At 44.1% G+C, this 19,597-nt stretch overlaps 1 protein-coding gene across 1 annotated transcript in view; it reads left to right on the top strand.

The window, feature by feature from the left end:
• The window catches only part of LOC135214681 (serine/arginine repetitive matrix protein 2-like), a 222,642-nt gene that overhangs the window by 155,777 nt on the left and 47,268 nt on the right, over positions 1-19,597 (top strand). Inside the window, 2 exon segments of the mRNA XM_064249016.1 lie at positions 910-1,137; positions 18,656-18,768. Of these exon segments, the coding sequence (XP_064105086.1) occupies positions 910-1,137; positions 18,656-18,768 (341 nt within the window).

The following is a 19,597-nucleotide window of genomic DNA, read 5'->3' as shown; positions in this document are numbered from 1 at the left end:
CTAACTTATTCATATGGGTCGCATGAAGACAAACTCTCCAGAAGTACTGTCACTGGCTCAATCAGGTAATCATGAGCTTTGACATATTGGGTGTTGATTCATCTCACTTTATTTAAAACATAATTTGGAACACTATCATTCTTTAAGCAGGAATGTAGAGATTCCATTCTGTTTTGCTACATTATATTTCTTCTCATTTTGTCTGGTTGTCTTGGCAAGTCGTTTTACTAGGAGGGGGGAGAATGCACCTTCATGATAACATTCATGGATTCCTTGTTATTTTGGTACTTGTGAGACATGGGTATCCTTAAGAACTGTCTTCCTGCTTCATGTTGCTGACGGTGATTGCTCATTCACATGCTCATGTAGGTTACTTACCAAATACTCTCTATGTTTTGCATGCCCATATCCTTTGTAGCTGGAATTCCAGTTGAATTACTTTTGATCTTTATTGTTATAAGTCCACCATTATTACTGCAGTTACATGGCATTGCGAGAGTGGTTATGGTTTATTCGTTTCTCCTTTTAAATTACTTGTGAAATGTATGATAGTGAGGTTGGGGTAGAATTATATTTTTATAACAAACATAGTTTTTCCTACAAACCCATTAATTCTAAAAGTCCCACCCCACCCTGTACCCTCCTTTTAGTATTTTATCTTTCAATACTCAGAAAGTGATACTGGAGCAAGTATATGCAAGACTACTACACAGTAGAGGCTTCTCAGTCAGTGAGACAGAAGAATTTACTTTTCCAGAGGAATGAGACTGTTTGATTCATGAATTTGTATGAAAACTGTAACATATTGCCTTTATATCTGCAAAATGAAACTAACCTTGTGTTAAACTCCATGTTTTTAAGGTTTTCCCATTTAGATCTTCACGGTTAATTTAGTTTTTCAATTTACAGTTAAAGACAACACATTTATAGAGGATGCATCGCCACGGGAGAAACCATCAACTTCTGGAATATCTTCTACTTCTTCACCATCATCAGAAACCAAGCATCAGCATCCTATTAATCCAAACCACTCAAGATTGTCCCACTTTTCAGTTTTAGCAGGAGGTGGGCACCGGGGTTCATGGAGCATTGAGAAGCCAAAGAAAAATACTGTAAATGTTCAAAATTATTTGAAAGGTATGTAAAAACTTTATAAGCTGAAATGCATCCATCAGAAAGGAAAAAGGAACCATGTTGTAAAGAATTGTCAATAGTCTATAGTACGCTGAGCAAGGCACACCAAGCCAGGCACACTATATGCAGTAAGCCTACGGGGATACAAATGGAAAGGAAAGTGTGTTCAGGAATGGAAAGACAGTGATCATGAGGTGACTAAGAGATGAAGACCAAGGAAAGAGGTAGTATTTGTGCAATTTGGAGAGGTAAAAATCTATGAAAGTTAGCCCAAGGAATACATTGGCATGACTTAATAAGTAAAGATCAAGATGTAAAGTACTACTATCCTTGTATGGCCCTAGATTGGAAGTGAGAGTGAATGAACTTTGGGGAGTTAATCTGCATCTTGCTAGGTTTTGAGAACAAGAAGTGATAGTTATGTTAGATGGTTCAGTTTTAAAGGTAAGCATGATATAAAGTTTGATACATATGGTAGATCTCATATCTAGAGTGAATAAGAATAGAGCTTTTAATGGAAAGGAGGCTGAATGTTGGAAATAATGCATTTATAAGGTGGTTTATAGCTAGTATTCAGAGTAATGGGAAAACTCAAGAATTTTAACTTCTGATTAGAAAAAGGTTGAAAAGAACAGAAGAAAAATGAAAGATATAAATCCTAGCTGAAGCTGAAGGAACTTAACAAAGAACGTTTTGTACCATCTTCAATGTGCCACATCGGGCATTTAAATGGTAATCCTATGGCAAAGAGATATTGAAAGCATTGTTTGTTCATGAAACTTACCTGTCAGATATATATATAGCTGTATTCTCTGACGTCCGACAGAATTTCAAAACTCCCGGCACACGCAGTGGGCGGCCAGGTGGTTAGTACCCATTCCCGCCGCTGGGAGGCGGATATCAGGAACCATTCCCATTTTCTATTCAGATTTTTCTCTGTCGCCGGTCGGTAAACAACTGTTTACAGACCTCCGCCTAGGATTTTGAAACTTCTTGTGCTAACTTGAGTTTGATTTGGATTTTGGCTTTGACTTTTCTTTAATTACGATGTCTGGATCTAGCTCTGCTAGCTTCGGGGGTGTGATGTGCAGGAATGTAAGGTGAGGTTACCGAAAGCTTCGGTAGACCCTCATTCGGTATGCTCGAAACGTCGAGGTCATGTATGTATGTTGAATGATAGATGCATCGAGTGTGAGCAATTGACTGAGGTTGAGTGGAAGGCATATGATTCTTACGTGAGAAAGCTTGAGCGTGATAGAATCAGGAGGTCTTCCTCTAGAAGTGCTTCTGTGAATAGAAGTCAGGGTAGGATTGTATCTCCATTAAATCCTCCTGTAGATTTAATCCAACCTAATCCTGTTGTATTGCCACCGGACAATCAGGAAGTGTCTACGGAAGGAAATGTATTATCTACGATTATGGAGTTGATTCGCGCCCTGGAATCAAAAGTGCTTGCTCTACAATCAAATGTGTCTAAGTGCAATGATAGTGTTAGTGCATCTAGTGTTGTGGAGGGGGCGTCAGATCGGTCCCATAATGCCTCCAGGCCTAGGCCTCTGCTGGACTCCCAGACCTTAGGGAGAGGGCAAGCCGAAAGCCGAAGGAGGGTTACGGGATCTAATATCCGGTCTAACGTCCCTTCGGCAGAATCTGAGGATGAATCTCAGACTGCCAGGGTTCGTGCACGGGCACGGGTCCTTAAAGAGTGCTTCTCATCCTCCGAGGCTTCCTCTCCTCACCGGGGTTGGAACTCTCGGAGGACCTCTCATGGGGAGAGCGGCAGGGGCGCAAGGTGCCGCACAGGCGGCCGTCGTCCTTGTCGCCCTCTTAAGAGAGGTTTCAGAGAAGAGGACGCTTCACGTCCTTCTGATCAGTATTTGGATTCTTCACCTGAATATTTTGAAGCTTTTCCACCGCAGAAAAGGAACAAGACTTCATCAGGGGAGGACTCTTTCGAGCGTCCAAGTCGCTCTAAATTTGTTCCTGAGTTGAAGGAAAGGGCATCCCCTTGCCCATCTTCCTCTCACAGGATTAGTCCTTCTCCTGATCGAGAATTTTCTCCATCAAGGGAAATGCTTTTAGAAATGCAAAAGCAGTTGGCTTCCTATTTTGCGAAGAAAGAGGCAGAACCTAGTCATTGGAGGAAGGATCGGTGGCTGCCTGTTAAGAGGACTAGGCAGTCCTTGGCTCCTTCTCCTCGTTTTTTGGCCTTTGAGTCTCCTTCTAGTAGCCGACTCATTCGAGAACGTGAATGCGTTCCTCATGAAAGGGCGTCTAGGAGAGACGAATTTGACGGAGACGTGAGTTGCCGCACAGGCAGCCGGCGTCTTTGTCAAAAGGCCGAGAACGCTCAGAAATCCACGACAGAAGTTCACGGTTCTGTTGTTCGTTCTGTTTTGCATGACGATAATCAAGACGCTTTTAAAGGAGCGTCAGATAGTGTTCAACGTTCTGTGCATTGAAGTTCGCTTCAGGACGTTCGGGAAGACGCTTCTTATGACGCTCGGCGTCTTACGCAGCGGAGCGCTCGCCAGGACGCTCGAGCAGAGCTTCTCAGGATGCGCGGCGTCTTGCACATCGGGACGCTCGCCAGGACGCTCGGGAGGACTCCTTGGAAGAACGTTTGAGTCCGAAGCGTCAAGATATTTCGCAAGCTCAAGATATTAAAGTGTCGAAGATAACAAGGAAACAACGATTGGTTACTTCGAACTCTTCTTCAACAAGAGGCACCCTCTTGCGAACAGGACCTCAAGGATTATTATCATCGCGATCTTTGAAGGACTGCTACTCGAGAGAGAGATTCTTCTAGTGATTTGTGCCCTACGGATGATGAGGAGCCGACAGCGTCAGCGCTTCAGATTATAAGACGTTAACGAACCTTCTTAAGAACTTGTTCCCAGATAATTTTCAAGCGCCGGTTCCTTGCTCTCCCCCTTCACAATTAGCCTCATTGAAGGCCAGGAAGGCGCCTGGCTTCGTTAAAATGGCCACTTCGCTCTCTGCGAAGAGAGCGTTTAAGAGAATTCAGGATTGGATGAACTCAAGGAAGGCTAAAGGAAAGACTTCTTTCGCTCTTCCCCCATCTAGACTGAGCGGGAGAGCAGGGATCTGGTACGAAACGGGAGAAGAAGCGGGATTGAAAGCGCCGTCTTCTTCTCAAGGCGATTTCGCAAATTTAGTGGACTCTCCGAGGAGGTCTTATCTATCATCAGCGAAGGTTTCTTGGACGATGTCAGAAACAGATCATCATCTCAAAGGAATAATTAAGACGCTGGAAGTGTTTAACTTCTTGGATTGGTGCTTGGGGGCCTTGGATTTACAATCTAGAAGTCAAGACTATTTCTTTGGAAGAACTTTCAAGTGTGCTGGCTTGCATGGATAGAGCAGTAAGGGATGGCTCTGATGAATTAGCATCTCATTTTGCTACCGGACTGCTGAAAAAGAGAGCTCTCTATTGCAGTTTTGCGGCGAAAGCGGTTTCTCCTGCGCAGAAGGCAGAATTGTTGTTCGCCCCCTTCTCTACACATCTTTTCCCGCAGTCCATGATTAAGGATCTGTCGGTTAATTTGCAGGAGAAAGCAACGCAGGACCTCTTGACTCAGTCTTCCAGACGCCCTACTCCCCAGGCTTCTACTTCACCGCGCAAGCCCCCAAGAAGAAATTAAGCCCTTTCGTGGAGCACCTCCTCTAGAGGTTTTTCAAGAGGAAGGGGGTTCTTTAGAGGCAAGGCCTCTTCAATTAAGAAAGGAAAAAATTTACATTTCTGCCCTTCAGGCACCTGTCGGTGCGAGACTCACCTTGTTTGCTCAGGCATGGAGGATGATAGGGTCAGACACCTGGTCCCTAGATGTGATCGAGAGAGGATACAAGATCCCTTTCCTCTCTGCTCCTCCTTTGAGCACGAAGCCGATAGACCTGTCGCCCGCATACCAGCCAGCCCGAAGGAAGGAACAGATTTTGCTCGACCTTCTAGACCAAATGTTAGAAAAGAAAGCCGTAGAAGAAGTCCTAATGTTAGATCCCCCAGGCTTCTACAACAGGTTATTCCTGGTTCCGAAGCAGTCTGGGGGATGGAGACCTGTCCTAGACGTCAGCAGGCTGAACCTTTTTGTGAGGAAGGAAAAGTTCAGGATGGAAACGTCTCAGTCTGTGTTAGGGGCTTTGAGACCAGGAGATTGGATGGTGTCATTGGACCTCCAAGACGCTTATTTCCACGTCCCGATTCATCCTCAATCAAGGAAGTTCCTGAGGTTCGTCTTAAAAGGGCAGGTCTTCCAGTTCAGGGCTCTTTGCTTTGGTCTGAGTACGTCACCGATGGTTTTCACTTTCCTCATGCGGAATGTAGCAAAATGGCTTCACCTATCGAAGATAAGAGTCTCGCTCTACTTGGACGACTGGCTAATCAGGTCGTCTTCTGAGTCAAGGTGCCTGGAGGACCTTCAAACGACATTGCAAGGAGTGTCAGCTTTCTTAGGGAAAGAAACATGCTCGGCGAAGGAATGGATGAGTCTGCTGGGAACCATTTCTTCGCTGGAGAAGTTTGTTTCCCTAGGGAGGTTGCACCTCAGGCCACTCCAGTTTTTTCTGGCAGAAAACTGGAAGGACAAACAGAATCTAGACTCGACTTTGGTGATCTCACAAGCGGTCAAGGATCAACTGAAGTGGTGGCAAGATCCAATCAAACTTTTGGAAGGACTGTCCCTCAACCTTTTGAGCCCCGACCTAGTGTTGTTCTCAGACGCCTCCATGGTGGGCTGGGGAGCAACACTAGGCAAGGAGGAAGTGTCAGGCCTCTGGAGAGGGGAACAGAGGTCCTGGCACATAAACTTAAAAGAGTTGGAGGCCATTCGGTTGGCTCTTCAATTCTTCGAAGAACGATTGGTGGGCCGAGTTGTCCAGATCAACTCGGACAACACTACGGCTCTCGCTTACATCAAAAAGCAGGGGGGGGGACACACTCTCGATCACTGTTCATGGTAGCGAGAGACATCCTTCTATGGGCGAAAGCTCGAAGCATAGTGATCCTAACAAGGTTCATTTCAGGAATACAAAATGTTCGAGCGGATCTTTTAAGCCGTCAACATCAGATGCTTCCCACAGAATGGACCCTCCATCTAGAGGTTTGCCAAGAACTATGGAAGTTGTGGGGACGACCGCTAGTCGACCTCTTCGCAACCTCGAAAACGAAGAGGCTTCCGATTTATTGCTCTCCAGTTCTCGACCCGGAAGCAATAGCAATAGATGCCATCCTATGGACTGGACGGGGATGGACGTTTACACCTTTCCCCCGCCCGTTCAAACTCTTTTAGGAGAGTGATAAGGAAGTTTGCGACGTCGCCAGGAGCGAGAATGACTCTGATCGCCCCCCTTTTGGCCCTCAAGCGATTGGTTCATGAGGTCATGTCTCTTCTGGTAGACTTCCCAAGAACCCTGCCAGAGAGGAGTAAATCTTCTCAAACAGCCCCACTTCGAGAGGTACCACGGAACCTCTCCGCTCTGAGTCTGACTGCGTTCAGACTATCAAGAAGTTGGCCAGAAGCGAGAGGTTTTTCAAGACCAGTGGCAGAGGCTATTGCCAATGCGAGAAGAGCTTCCTCTCGAGCGGTTTATCAATCGAAGTGGGCTGTCTTCAGGAGGTGGTGTAGGAAGAAAGGTATTTCCTCCTCCATGACCTCTGTGAACCAAATCGCTGAGTTTCTCCTGCATTTGAGAAATGTGGACAGACTTGCAGTGCCCACAATAAAAGGATATAAGAGTATGCTGTCAGCTGTCTTCCGTCACAGAGGGTTAGACCTGACAAATGATAAAGACCTTCACGATCTTTTGAGATCGTTTGAAACAGCTAAAGTACCGCAACCGAAGGTCCCATCATGGAACCTTGACGTAGTTCTAAGGTTCTTTGATGTCGGCTCCGTTTGAACCTCTGCATGCTGCCTCGTTGAAAGACACTACAAGAAAGGCGATTTTCCTAACTGCTCTTGCCACGGCAAAAAAGGGTTAGTGAAATTCAAGCAATGAGTAAATATGTGGGTTTCAGAGGACACAGTGCAGTGTGCTCCCTGAATCCTAATTTCTTAGCCTAAGAATGAAAACCCATCTAAACCCCTGGCCGAAAACCTTTGAAATCAAGGGTTAGCAGAGTTCATCCGACAAGAGCCAGAGAATGAGTCCTGTGCCCTGTCAGGGCCTCGTCAAATTTTTAATTTGCAAAAGACTAAAGACTGTGGGGTCCTTCTGAAAATCTATGGTGCTCTGTTTAAGAGACCCGACTTTCCTAGTCGAAGAATGCACTGGCATTCTTTTTATGAAGCACCATCAGGGAGGCCCATGCGTCCTGCCGGATGGGTTGATCTGAAACTTTTGAAAATAAAAGCCCATGAGGTGAGAGCTGTCGCAACCTCAATTGGCAGTTTTCAAAAAGGGGAATTATTGGCACTCAGCGATATCCATTAGTGCTACTTTTTGGCGAAGCAACTCTGGTTTGTGCGCTTTCACATTACCTGCTGGGATGTGAAGACAGCATATGAGAACTGCGAGTCGCTAGGACCATACATATCCGCATAAAATGATTATTGGGGGCAGGAAGCAGCACGAATCCGATCCTATCCTATAGAAAAAGGGATAGGTGTGCTTTTGATTTTATGGTGTTGGTTTATGGTTGAAGGGTTAGTCGCTTGAGGCGCTTTCCCCTTTCTTTAGCCTAGAAGTTATGGGACTAACAATTCGATAGGTTAGGTCAGGTGGTGGTTTTAGCTTTGTTGCCCTCACAGTATGGTCAATATGGTCTAGTCACATTGTGGTCACGCTCCCGTTGACATATCATCTAGAACTCACCAGCTATATAGGTCACTACCTTGCTGGAGACTCTAGTAAAAGCAGAGCAGACTTGGGTGACAGTAATCACGAAGTCAGCTATGCTAACAGGTAAGGAACCAAGATGTCAATCATCTGCATGTAAATTGTTTCCTAAAATCCTTCTTTATTCTGTCCCTTCCCACCTCCAATGGTGGGATTCAGCTATATATATATCTACAGGTAAGTTCATGAACAAAATGTTATTGTCATGATACAATAAAGTTTGTTCATACTTACCTAGCAGATATATATATTAAGTACCCACCCACCTCCCCTCAGGGGACAGTGGTATGAAAAATCTGAATAGAAAATGGGAATGGTTCCTGATATCCGCCTCCCAGCGGCGGGAATGGTACTAACCACTGGCCGCCCACTGCGTGTGCCGGGAGTTTTTAAATTCTGTCGGACGTCGGAGAATACAGCTATATATAAGGGATTTTGACGAAGGAAAAAATCTATTTCTGGGGTGATTGGCTCGTGTCGCCCTATGAAAGGATCCTTAATATCATTCTTTCTAGGTAAAATTAATCTAAAATTACCAGAGAAAAACAAAATTAAGAAAATGTCAGTAAAACTGACTCGCTCACTCTTAAAGAAGTGTCGGTATGATAATAGGGGCGAGTGTGGAACACTACCACGAGACAATCATCAATTAGAACTTCCAATCAGAATCCCCCCAAGAGAGCCGATACCAACGGGCGATGCAGCCGCTACTTACTACTACTAGGACGCCACGGACAGCAGCGCCCCTAGCGGACATCCTTAATCTAAAACATCTTGTCCTGCAAGGGGGGAACAAAACAAACACAGGGGGGGTGGGGTTTCATAGGGCGACACGAGCCAATCACCCAGAAATATATTTATTTTTCCTTCGTCAAAAGTCCCTTTTCTGGGCTCAGCTCGTGTCGGCCTATGAAAGAGTACCAAGCAGCAGACAGATGGTAAAAAAGGACATGAAAAGCAGTGTAAAATGATGGATATAATATAAGTAAATCAATTACAGCATACAAACTAAGCACTTAAACTAACTTATATTAAATAAACAGTAAAAACAATAGAACGTTAGTAATCTTAAAGTACTTAAATGGTAATTAAAGTAAATTACAGAGATGCATGTAATATAAACAAACAAAAGGATACTTAACATATTTACAAAATATACAAACTCATTGTGTCCTACCCTAGCATAAAAATAAGGTAGGTACACTGAAGTCCATCATTAATATAAGAATGGCAAAATATATACAAACACATTGTGTCCTACCCTAGCAATAAAAATAAGGGTAGGTACACGGAGTACATTATCAGTTACAAGTGTGATTTGTCCCTAGCAAAAAAATAAGGGACAATCCACTATATGATTCAACGGCTAAGGCTATGATATTCAAGTAGCCTGGCGATAGGGTGAGGCATGTTGGATGATGTAGGTAGAAAGGAGACCTGGATCTATACTACAACTACTATCCAGTATCAGGGGAAACAATGTTTCCCGCTGCTACTGCTGAAAACTTTAAAGATTCCAAGGACTTTAGATAATGCCGTTTAAAGACTGTCGGGGATTTCCATCCAGTATACTTTCTAAGATCTCAAAGTTCATATGTTGAAAAAAATAATTAATTGAGGTGGCTACTCCCTGATCATGTGCTTTTGGAATGACTCAGGGTTGGCTTGTTTAATGAAGTAAAGGATTTGTTGTCTAATACCTTTTACTGACAAGGTACCACCTTTTTCTCTCATGAAGAGAGCACCTGAGGATCTTGAAGAAGTACGAGATAGAAAGGCTCTAAGAGTGATACTGTGCAGTAGAGACGGATCCTGTGGAAGTGGGATAACCTTCCAAGGGAGCCCACCTTGCAAGAGGATCCTCATTTTTGGCTAAAAAGCTACGATCCGGAGCAAGTAGAACTTCTCCTGATGGGAGGAATTCCACATGACCCGCATCCCTGGATAGAGCCGACAGTTCTGAAATTCTGGCTCCTGAGGCTAGGCTTAATAAGAATAATGTCTTCCTCAGGAGCATTATGAATGTACAAGCTGAGTTGTCAGTATCTGAAGCTAGTTTGAGGACATCATTTAAGAACCATGAAACTGTAGTAGGCTTCTGAGAAGGTCTAAGTCTAGCACAGGCTTTAGGGATAGATGTGAAATAAGATTCAGTCAGATCTATCTGAAAACCTACTTGAAAGATTTTCTTCATAAGCCGATTTATGAGTGGTAATCGTGCTAGCTGCTAAACCTTTTTCAAACAAGGATCTGAAAAAGGATATAGCCAAATTAACTGTCATGGTTGTAGTGTTCGATTCTCTCAAGAAAGATGCTAATTTTTTAACAGCTGAGTCATATTGTCTAATGGTTGACTCTCTCTTATCTGATTCTAAGAAGAGAATATTCTGTGGGTCAATATCAGCATCTTTATTAGCCGCAAACTTCATGAAAGTCCCTAAAGTTAAAGGGGTTGGGGTTGGTAGAATCATTCCTGAGGCAAGCGACAGTCCTCATTTGTACTGATTGTGATAGCTTGGGATTGGGGATCCGTTGAGTCGGAGACCCAATTCCAGAAGAAGAGGATACCAGTTGCTCTTGGGCCAGTCCGGTTGCAATCAGAGCTACTATCCCTTTGAAAGACCTTAGTTTGCTTAGACTTTCAAGAGAAGATTCACTGGAGGGTAAAAATGGTAAATTCTCCTCCACTGATTCCAATCCAACGACAGGGCGTCCGTGGCATAAGCCAGAGGGTCCAGGTTGGGGGCCACATAGCAAGGGAGCTTGTGGTTCGCTTGTGAGGCGAAGAGATCCACTTGGAGACCTGGGACTCTCCGGACTACCCACTGGAATGACCCGTCGTCCAGAGACCACTCTGATTCCAGAGGAACTGACCGGGACAGGGCGTCTGCTATCACATTTCTTACTCCTGCCAGGTGAGTGGCAGACAGATGCCATTTGTGTTTGTTTGCTAATGCAAGATGGCTATCATGACATGATTCACATGCTTGGATTTGGACCCTCCTCTGTTGATGCAATGAATACCTACTGCATCTGTCCAAAACTAGCCTTAGATGAGACTTCTTCGGGGGAAGCAGTCTCTTCGAGTAAGAAAAACTGCCATTGCTTCCAACACGTTTATGTGGAGCTGGCGAAATTGAACTGACCAAGTCCCCTGAACCTGTTTGAACTGAGAGTATCCCCCCCACCCGGACAGGGATGCATCCGTGTGAATGGTTAACACTGGGAAGGGATATTGAAGGGGTACTTTCTTGGCTAAGTTCTTTACCTTTGACCAAGGCCGTAGTTGGTTGCGGAGGATCTGTGGGATTACTGACAACTTGTCTCGATATTTGGAGTTTGCTCTTGACCGCCAAATTCGATTTATATCTTTCAGCCTTGCTTTCAGAAGGATATCTGTTACCGAAGCAAACTGAAGAGACCCTAGGATTCTCTCCTGGTTTCTTCTTGACGTTTGTTTGCATTTGAGAAATTGCCTGACAGATTTTGCTATTTCCTTCCGTTTGGCCACTGGAATTGACAGATTGTGGGAAGACAATCCCATTGGATTCCTAGCCACTGAAAACGAGATTCCGGAGTAAGTCTGGATTTCGTTTTGTTTATCTGGAACCCCAGATGTTCCAGAAAGTGAACTACCTTTTGGGTGGCTTTGAGACATTCCTCGACTGTGGTGCCCAGATCAACCAATCGTCGAGGTATGCTGCTACCATGATTCCCTGAGCTCTCAATTGTTGAACAACCACTTCTGCTATTTTTGTGAATACCCTGGGGGCTACATTCAGACCGAAGGGCATCACTTTGAATGAGAATGTTTGATTTCCTAGCCTGAAGCTAGGAATGGGCGGAAGTGCCTGGCTATAGGATATGATAGTATGCGTCTGTAAGATCGATGGAGCATGTGACGGCTCCACGCGGAGTAAGGTCCTTACTTGCGAGAGGGTAAGCATCTTGAACTTGTCGCAACGAATGAAAGAGTTTAGCTTTGACAAGTCTAAGATTACCCTTCTTTTTGTTGAGCCTTTCTTTGGCACGCTGAATAAGCGACCTTGAAATTTTAGATGCTTGACTCTCGCAATAGCTCCTTTCTGAAGGAGTTCTTCCGCGTAATCTGTCAATTCCTTTGACGGTATCTGGTGGAATGATTTGATTGGAGGGGGATCTTTGATCCAACTCCAGCCCAATCCTTTGGACACTATGCTCTGTGCCCAATTGCTGAACCCCCACCTGTGGCGGAAGAGGAACAGCCTCCCTCCTACCTGGGGAGCCTCATTGTTGATGGGCGGGTGGCCACCACGACTCTGAACTGCCTGCTCCTTGTCCCCCTTCCTGCGCCACGCTGACGAAAGTAACCTCTCGCCCTACCTCTCGGCTGACTGTAGCCTTGAGCCTCATATGTAGGGTTGAAGGCCGGCGAGATAGCGTAGGAGGTGGATGGCTGAGATTGAGGGGGGACAACAGGAGGATAGGCTGATTCTGCTTGGAACTAGCAGGTTGTCCTTGTTGGGTAACTGGACCGCCTGCACAAATTGCTGCTGTTGCTGGAGTTTTTTATATGGCTGGAACCTCTTACCAGCCTTCTTCTGTTTCTTACCAGCAGTGGGAACGGACTCCTGTTTCCTCTTCGAGGAAATACCCCACCTAGCTCTAAGGCTCGGGTTGAGCCTAGCAGCTTCGTGGTGTACTTCGTTAACCGCGGACTCTGGGAAGAGATCCGCTCCCCACATGCTAGAGGCCAAGAGTCTATTAGGCTCATGCCTAATGGTACACTCTTGTAGGACATGCTTCCGGCAGTTCCTCCTAGCCTGGAAGAAAAATCAAAAGCTCCGTTAGAACCGTCTGGAACTGAGATTTCGCCAGAATCTTGAACAGCGGTTCCGTAGCATAGGAGAGGGCAGCCATTTCCGTAATAATAAGGGAATTGAGGGACCTGCCAAACCTGGTTCGCGCATCAAACTCTGCCTGGATTAGGGAATCCGGCAGCCTTGGTAGTTTCTCGCCGAACTGGTCCATGGCGCAGTCCTGGTTTGAGCTTACCAAGCGTGAATGTAGCTGGCAAGTTCTCCCACAATTCTCCGAAAGCCGGGAAGAGTGGAGAAGTAGACTCCGCCTCCCTCAACTGTGGGATGGGTTCATCCTTGAGGACTGCCTGAATGGGACTTCTCCACTAATTTCGTGGCGAACGGAAGAGAAACCTCCTCTTCCGTCGCGAAAATAGTGAAGGGACTCTTGTAGGCCTGGAGTTTGGTGTTCGTACACTCCCAGTCCTCAAGGCAGTGAACCCATTCCCGCTGAGCATGATCTCTACTATATAAGACCGACTCTTTAGAGATCTTGTCTTCCCTCGTCAGAGCCGTTGGCGTCAGCCTAGCATAACCGATGAAAGGCTGCGTCAGACCCGGAGGGTAAAACTCGAAGTCCTCAATCCTTCGAGTTCCACACTCCGGGATAGAGATCATCCCATCCTTGAACGGAGCGTAGGCAGCTACTCTCCGATGGGTTTCTCCATAGAGAAGCTGGCAAGGGAGTCATATGGGGGGGCGAAGAGAGGCTGCGGGAGTTGAAGAATCCCAGTTGCTTGGCGCTGGGGAAGACCTGGTAAGAGGGACCTGAGATGGAGCCCCGCTACTCGGCCTCCATTTTCCTCTTCATCCTGTTAGAGAGATCTTGAATTGACTGCCCTGACTGAGACAGAGTGCTTGACAACTGTGCAAACATCTGCTCGAACCGTGTCCCCAGGGCGGAGACTTGCGAGCCAACCAGCTCGCCCACCTGTTGCATCACCACTGCTGAGAAAGCAGAGGGATCAAAGGTGCTAGGGCCTGCTACCCCTACCGGCGTAGCCGGAGTGGAAGCGGTGGAGGCGGGAGAAGGCAGTGGCTCGGCGGGAGCGCGAGCCTTCTCCTTAGAAGCCTTGCTTCTGGAGCTCTTTGGGGTGAGAAGAGCTCGGCCTTGCTTTCACCGATCGGCGTAGGAAGTCGACGACTTCCTAGCCGAAGACCAAGACGAGACGACTTCTTCGAAGTTGTCTTGGCCAGAGTCTTCGGTTCTCTCTGTCCCTTCACCTTTGCGGGTACAGAGAGAGCGGGAGAGCGGGTAGGGATCTCAGATCCCCCCAACAAAGCCTTGGAATGAAGCACTTGAAGAGGGACAGGAGAAGATCCAGAAGCACCCAAGGAAAGACCTTGGGCGCCCGACACACCTACCTCAACCAACAAATCCTCCACCCCTACCGCCATAGGTTCGACGTTAAGGTCCAGGGCAGCGACGTCCGGGACCGACTCCTGGGAGGCTACGACATCAAAGGACTGCTGGAGGTCTTGCTGGATGGAGGCTATCAGCGGGGCAGCGGACAAGGGGTCAATCGCTAGCCGGGTCGACTTGTCCGCGGGGCGGGGGAAAAGAATCTGGACGGCCAGCTTCTTATCTAAGAATGTAGGGCTGGCCTTTGGCGGCGTTCTTCCCGAAGCCGCCCACCCACGCTTTCAGGGTGGCGAGGGCGACTTCCCTCACACCAGTAGCCTGAAAGAAAGGCGAGATTAGCTTCCAATGGTGGAACGGGGTTAACAAACTTATGACTAAAAGTTGTTAGTAAAATGATAAGTAAGCCTATAAGGGACTTACCCCATCTCCCAGCTGACCGACCAGGTCGTAGCAGATGGCGCAGGCTTCAGGGTGCCAGACGATCGTCTCGTTGTAAGACGTGGCACAGGGGGCGTGAGACCTACACTCATCGTGTCCACAGGGGTCGAACAGCGTCGCGTTACAGGCTGGGACCTGGCAGTTGGTAGCCTGTAAGTGGAAAGATACATGAGTACCAGGTAAACACTTACAGTCTAACAGATGCTCCGCTGGTGCCGGAGCGATAAAGTTAGATTAAACCAGAGCCCCGCCAAATACGTGTGGTAACCAGGTTGGTTGAGCTCTCTAGGCTATAGCTCCGCTGATGGCGGAGACACAAAAGAGAAACCAACCAGGAGTGGTGGTAAAAGGAAACCACGACGGAAAATGGTGGGGATGGAAGACAAAATCATATAACAATTCATTGTAAAATTAGGGTATATCCTTAAAAATAGTAATAATAATAAAACAACCCCCCTCCGCCCGTCTACTAGAAGAGTGCGCGGGTAAGAAGCAAGCTCCCTTCGTAGCGGGGGAGAGATGTAAGGATATAGTAGGCAAGCAACCGACCACTAGAGGTGCCCACCCCGCCCGCTAGCGGAGCCAGTAACCTACAACCAAAGGTGCCCCGGCTGCGACGGAAGGCTCCTTTCGTATAGCGAGGCAGATGGCTGAGCAACTGGGGAGGGGGGAGAGAGGTCTCGGTGTAACACGGCGGGAGCGAGGGAGGGGGGGAGGGATGGCCTACTCCTCCCCGCCTCACAAAACTACCGCATGGAGACTCGGTACCTCAAGAGTGGTCGCCCTATACCCCCCGCTGGGAGGAACCCTGGCCGCCTCAGAGAAGTAGAGGAGAAGGCAACTGAGGTTGTCATGACAACCAAGGGGTCCCCCAGCTCCTCCCTATACCAGAAGGGGAGGGCGGGGGCAGGGTAAGGTGCGATGGGACACGTGACCGCAAGTGGCCTAGGCCGCGAGCAACACAACCGTGAGAGGGCCACGTGAACCAGGCTGTACCAATACAAGGAACAAGCACCTAGGCTAGCCTAACACCCTAAATGTAATAAATAATACATCGAAAAGATGGAAAAGACACTTTTAGTAAAATAGAAAGAAGCCCAGGAGGAGGCAGACTGTTCCAAGAAACAGAGGCCTACTCGGAGCCAGCGATAGCCGATGAAGAGCAAGAGCCGGGATGCTGGGCCGGAATAATAATAATAGCCCTAAATACCAAACTAAGAGAAATGGTAGGAGGGCTGAACTAGCTAAAACTCGATGTAAAAACAATGAACGTAATAAAGTAAGCCCATAAGTATAAGAAGTCCCAGTATGGAGGACCGGGAATTCTTACGAGGCAGCATGGCGCCGCCACGAGACAACCAGGGAACCATATATGACCTATTTAAGAGGAAAATACTGGTACCCGGAAGATAAAAATGTAGTAAAATATTACTTATGAGTTACTTAACTTAGCCGTGGCAATAGCTGAGCGTTCCATGGTAGAATACAGGATAAATCCAAAAAATAGCAAAGCACAAGGAAAAAGATGTCTTGGCGCTAGCGCTAAAAATTAAGGATGTCCGCTAGGGGCGCTGCTGTCCGTGGCGTCCTCTAGTAGTAGTAGTAGCGGCTGCATCGCCCGTTGGTATCGGCTCTCTCTTGGGGGGATTCTGATTGGAAGTTCTAATTGATGATTGTCTCGTGGTAGTGTTCCACACTCGCCCCTATTATCATACCGACACTTCTTTAAGAGTGAGCGAGTCAGTTTTACTGACATTTTCTTAATTTTGTTTTTCTCTGGTAATTTTAGATTAATTTTACCTAGAAAGAATGATATTAAGGATCCTTTCATAGGCCGACACGAGCTGAGCCCAGAAATATCTGCCAGGTAAGTATGAACAAACTTTATTGTATCATGACAATAACATTTTTAGTCTGGAGGAAAATTTTTGAGAACATACCCTATACTATGTACAAATACGAATAATCAAGATAAGGAAAATCACAAGTAAAAGTAGGAAGTTAGGATATAGATAAAAAGGGTTTAGGACACTACTCAGTTTTGAGAATGGAACACATTGAATCAGGAAAGGTGTCTGAAAACCAGGTATATAATATGAAGATGAGTAAGCACTGTAAGTTCATGTAAGCATTCTTCAAGAATTTTTTTCTTTTTATGCTAGTTTTGAACTGGTCATGATAATCATATAAAAAAATTTTATTTGTATAGTATAGTCGTCTAAAAAAACTTACATTTTTTTATATTGTTGTACACACTTACATCTCACATCAGTTAAAATCTTGATTGGTCAAACCTCAACTGAACATACGTCTATGCTAACCAGCTAAATTATCATCACTTTTTGCTATGTTACCTTTTCAAATGAACACCATTTTAAATATCTCTGTTAAATTGAATGTTAATTGTAAAGTAGTACAGTGCCACACCCCTGTTTTTATGCATTTCATTTGCAGATTTTTGTAGAACACATTGCTCTTTGGGCTGTATCTCTAAAATTATCACTAATTTGCGTTTTTTCGTAGAGCAATACTGTATTTTTCATTAAAATATGGGTATACTGAGAGAGAGAGAGAGAGAGAGAGAGAGAGAGAGAGAGAGAGAGAGAGAGAGAGAGAGAGAGAGAGAGAGAGTACAAGAATTTTGTAATAAATTCATGGAAGATGGTAAGGACTAACCCGTTTATATTATGAATAGATGATTTGCCTAATGATAAGTAGTAATAATTTTCTAATATTAATAGTAATAATAATAGTAATAATATACTATAATTAAAGTGTTTTATTATGTGGAATGTTAAATGAACAAATTTCATTCTGAATCTTCTCCAAAAGCTGCAAAGCTATGGGAGGAGGGTGAACCTGCCAAATATGTCAAATACCTTGCAGTCAGATAGTTGACATATTTGACAGGTTCCCCTCCCCTCTGTTCACTTAGAGCGTTCGAAGAAGGTTGGGAATAAAATATCTTTGTTGAAAATTTCACGTAATTTACTATAGAAATGCATAAATGTAATTACAGTTATATTGTATTTAATCTTATTTTAAAATTAGTACTTATTATTAGGTATATATATATATCTATATATATATATATATATATATATATATATATATATATATATATATATATATATATGTGAATAACTTTGATCACAAAGTATATAAAACATGATGCTATGTATAAATAAAGGTGATGCCATGGAGGAAAATAGAAAAGTGAGAAATCTCAGTGGCATCACCTTTATATATATATATATATATATATATATATATATATATATATATATATATATATATATATATATATATATATATATATGTGTGTGTGTGTGTGTGTGTACGTATATATATATATATATATATATATATATATATATATATATGTACATAGATATGCGTGTGTGTGTGTACATATATGCATATTTTATATATATATATATATATATATATATATATATATATATATATATATATATATATATATATATATATATGTTAGGGTCAAATAACCCTGTTCAACTAAAAGGAGAGAATTCCTAACTGGAAATGTAACCTACGGTTATTTGGGTGTTGTGGGATGATAAATTGGGGTGTATTTTGTGGGGGGGGGGTTATAATATTGAATTGTTTTTGTATGATGATTTAAGGTATATTTTTCTTTGAACTATCAAACTAAGCAGTCAGATGTTAGAATAGGCAGTTATAAGCATTTTATTTTAAGGGTTACAAGGTGTATTTGGCAGTTATAAGCTAGTTATAAGTATTTTTAGTGGGGATTTTTGAATTTCCACAGATTTTGCTTTGGGGGAGCACTAAACAGGTTGTTTAGATTAGTAACTGTGGAATTGCTGTGAGCTGTAAGAGTTCTAAAGAATATTCTAGTGTAGGCTGTGATGTAGGAGCTTTGTTACTGAATAGACTTGGTTGCTTAATGGAAAGCCTGACCCCAAAAACATCTTTGATGTTGAAGTACTTCAGTAGCATTTTGTTTTATTATTTGTAAATTTGTTCTTTTTATTTACAGGTGCAAATTTTTACCAATACTTGAAAAAGTATATTTTAACGGAACAGCAGCTTGAAGAAAACGGGTATCCAAGTCCAGATCCAGATGAAAAAGGAAAAGCTATCGTGAAAGTGGTGAGTATGATGTTTTTCATTTTTTCTCCCAAGTTACAGCTACATTGATTTTGTGGAAGACATGGGATACAGGATTCTCATGCAACCATGCAAAATAATTTTGTTTTATTATGCAATAAAAGTATGGTATGATTCAAAGATGATCTTTCACATTAGTTGTTGCTGTCATTGGGTACCCCATACGGAGTAGCTTCTCATTAAGTCTTGGGGTAGTTTTTTGCACGAGGCATTTTTACTCCTGTTGACTCACTTGTAAAAATTCATTGTACATGGAATCTATATGCCATGTGTAGATCATGACTGTATCTGATAGATTATCCTTTGTAAATTAATTTTCCTTTACATTTAAAGTGACAATTTTTTTTTCTTTTTTCATGTTGGAGTGGTAGTGTTTGAGTGTCACTGTGTATTGGTTGCTTGTAATTTATATCGCTTTTAAGAAAGTGTTTTTTTATTTGAGTAGAGAACCCTTTCTGTACATGGAAAGGTAATTCAAGATCACTTTCAATTTCAATATGGTCCTTAGATGTTTTACAGTACATGTACATATTTACCCGTGATGTAAGTTTTGTCATCTTTAATCCCTAATCTGAGAGTAGTGAGGAAAAGAAACTAAGTATGTCTAGCCACTCCAAGTGCATTGGAGTTTGTTGGTGGGAATTTTGTGCAAAGCAGTAAGCATACATACAACGGACCTGATATGTATTTGGAAAACTGTTACCATTTCTTGTTGAGTGAGGCCATCACTGCATGAAAATTCTAGAGCCCACCTTACCAGATGAAAGACAGTTATCCATTGCTATAGAATCTACCAATGAATGAATGATTG

The sequence above is a fragment of the Macrobrachium nipponense genome, chromosome 46 (genome assembly GCF_015104395.2).
Source record: "Macrobrachium nipponense isolate FS-2020 chromosome 46, ASM1510439v2, whole genome shotgun sequence".
In the NCBI taxonomy this organism is placed as follows: domain Eukaryota; kingdom Metazoa; phylum Arthropoda; class Malacostraca; order Decapoda; family Palaemonidae; genus Macrobrachium; species Macrobrachium nipponense.
Note: the sequence above shows the minus strand (reverse complement) of the source record. Positions and strands in the feature narration are given on the sequence as shown.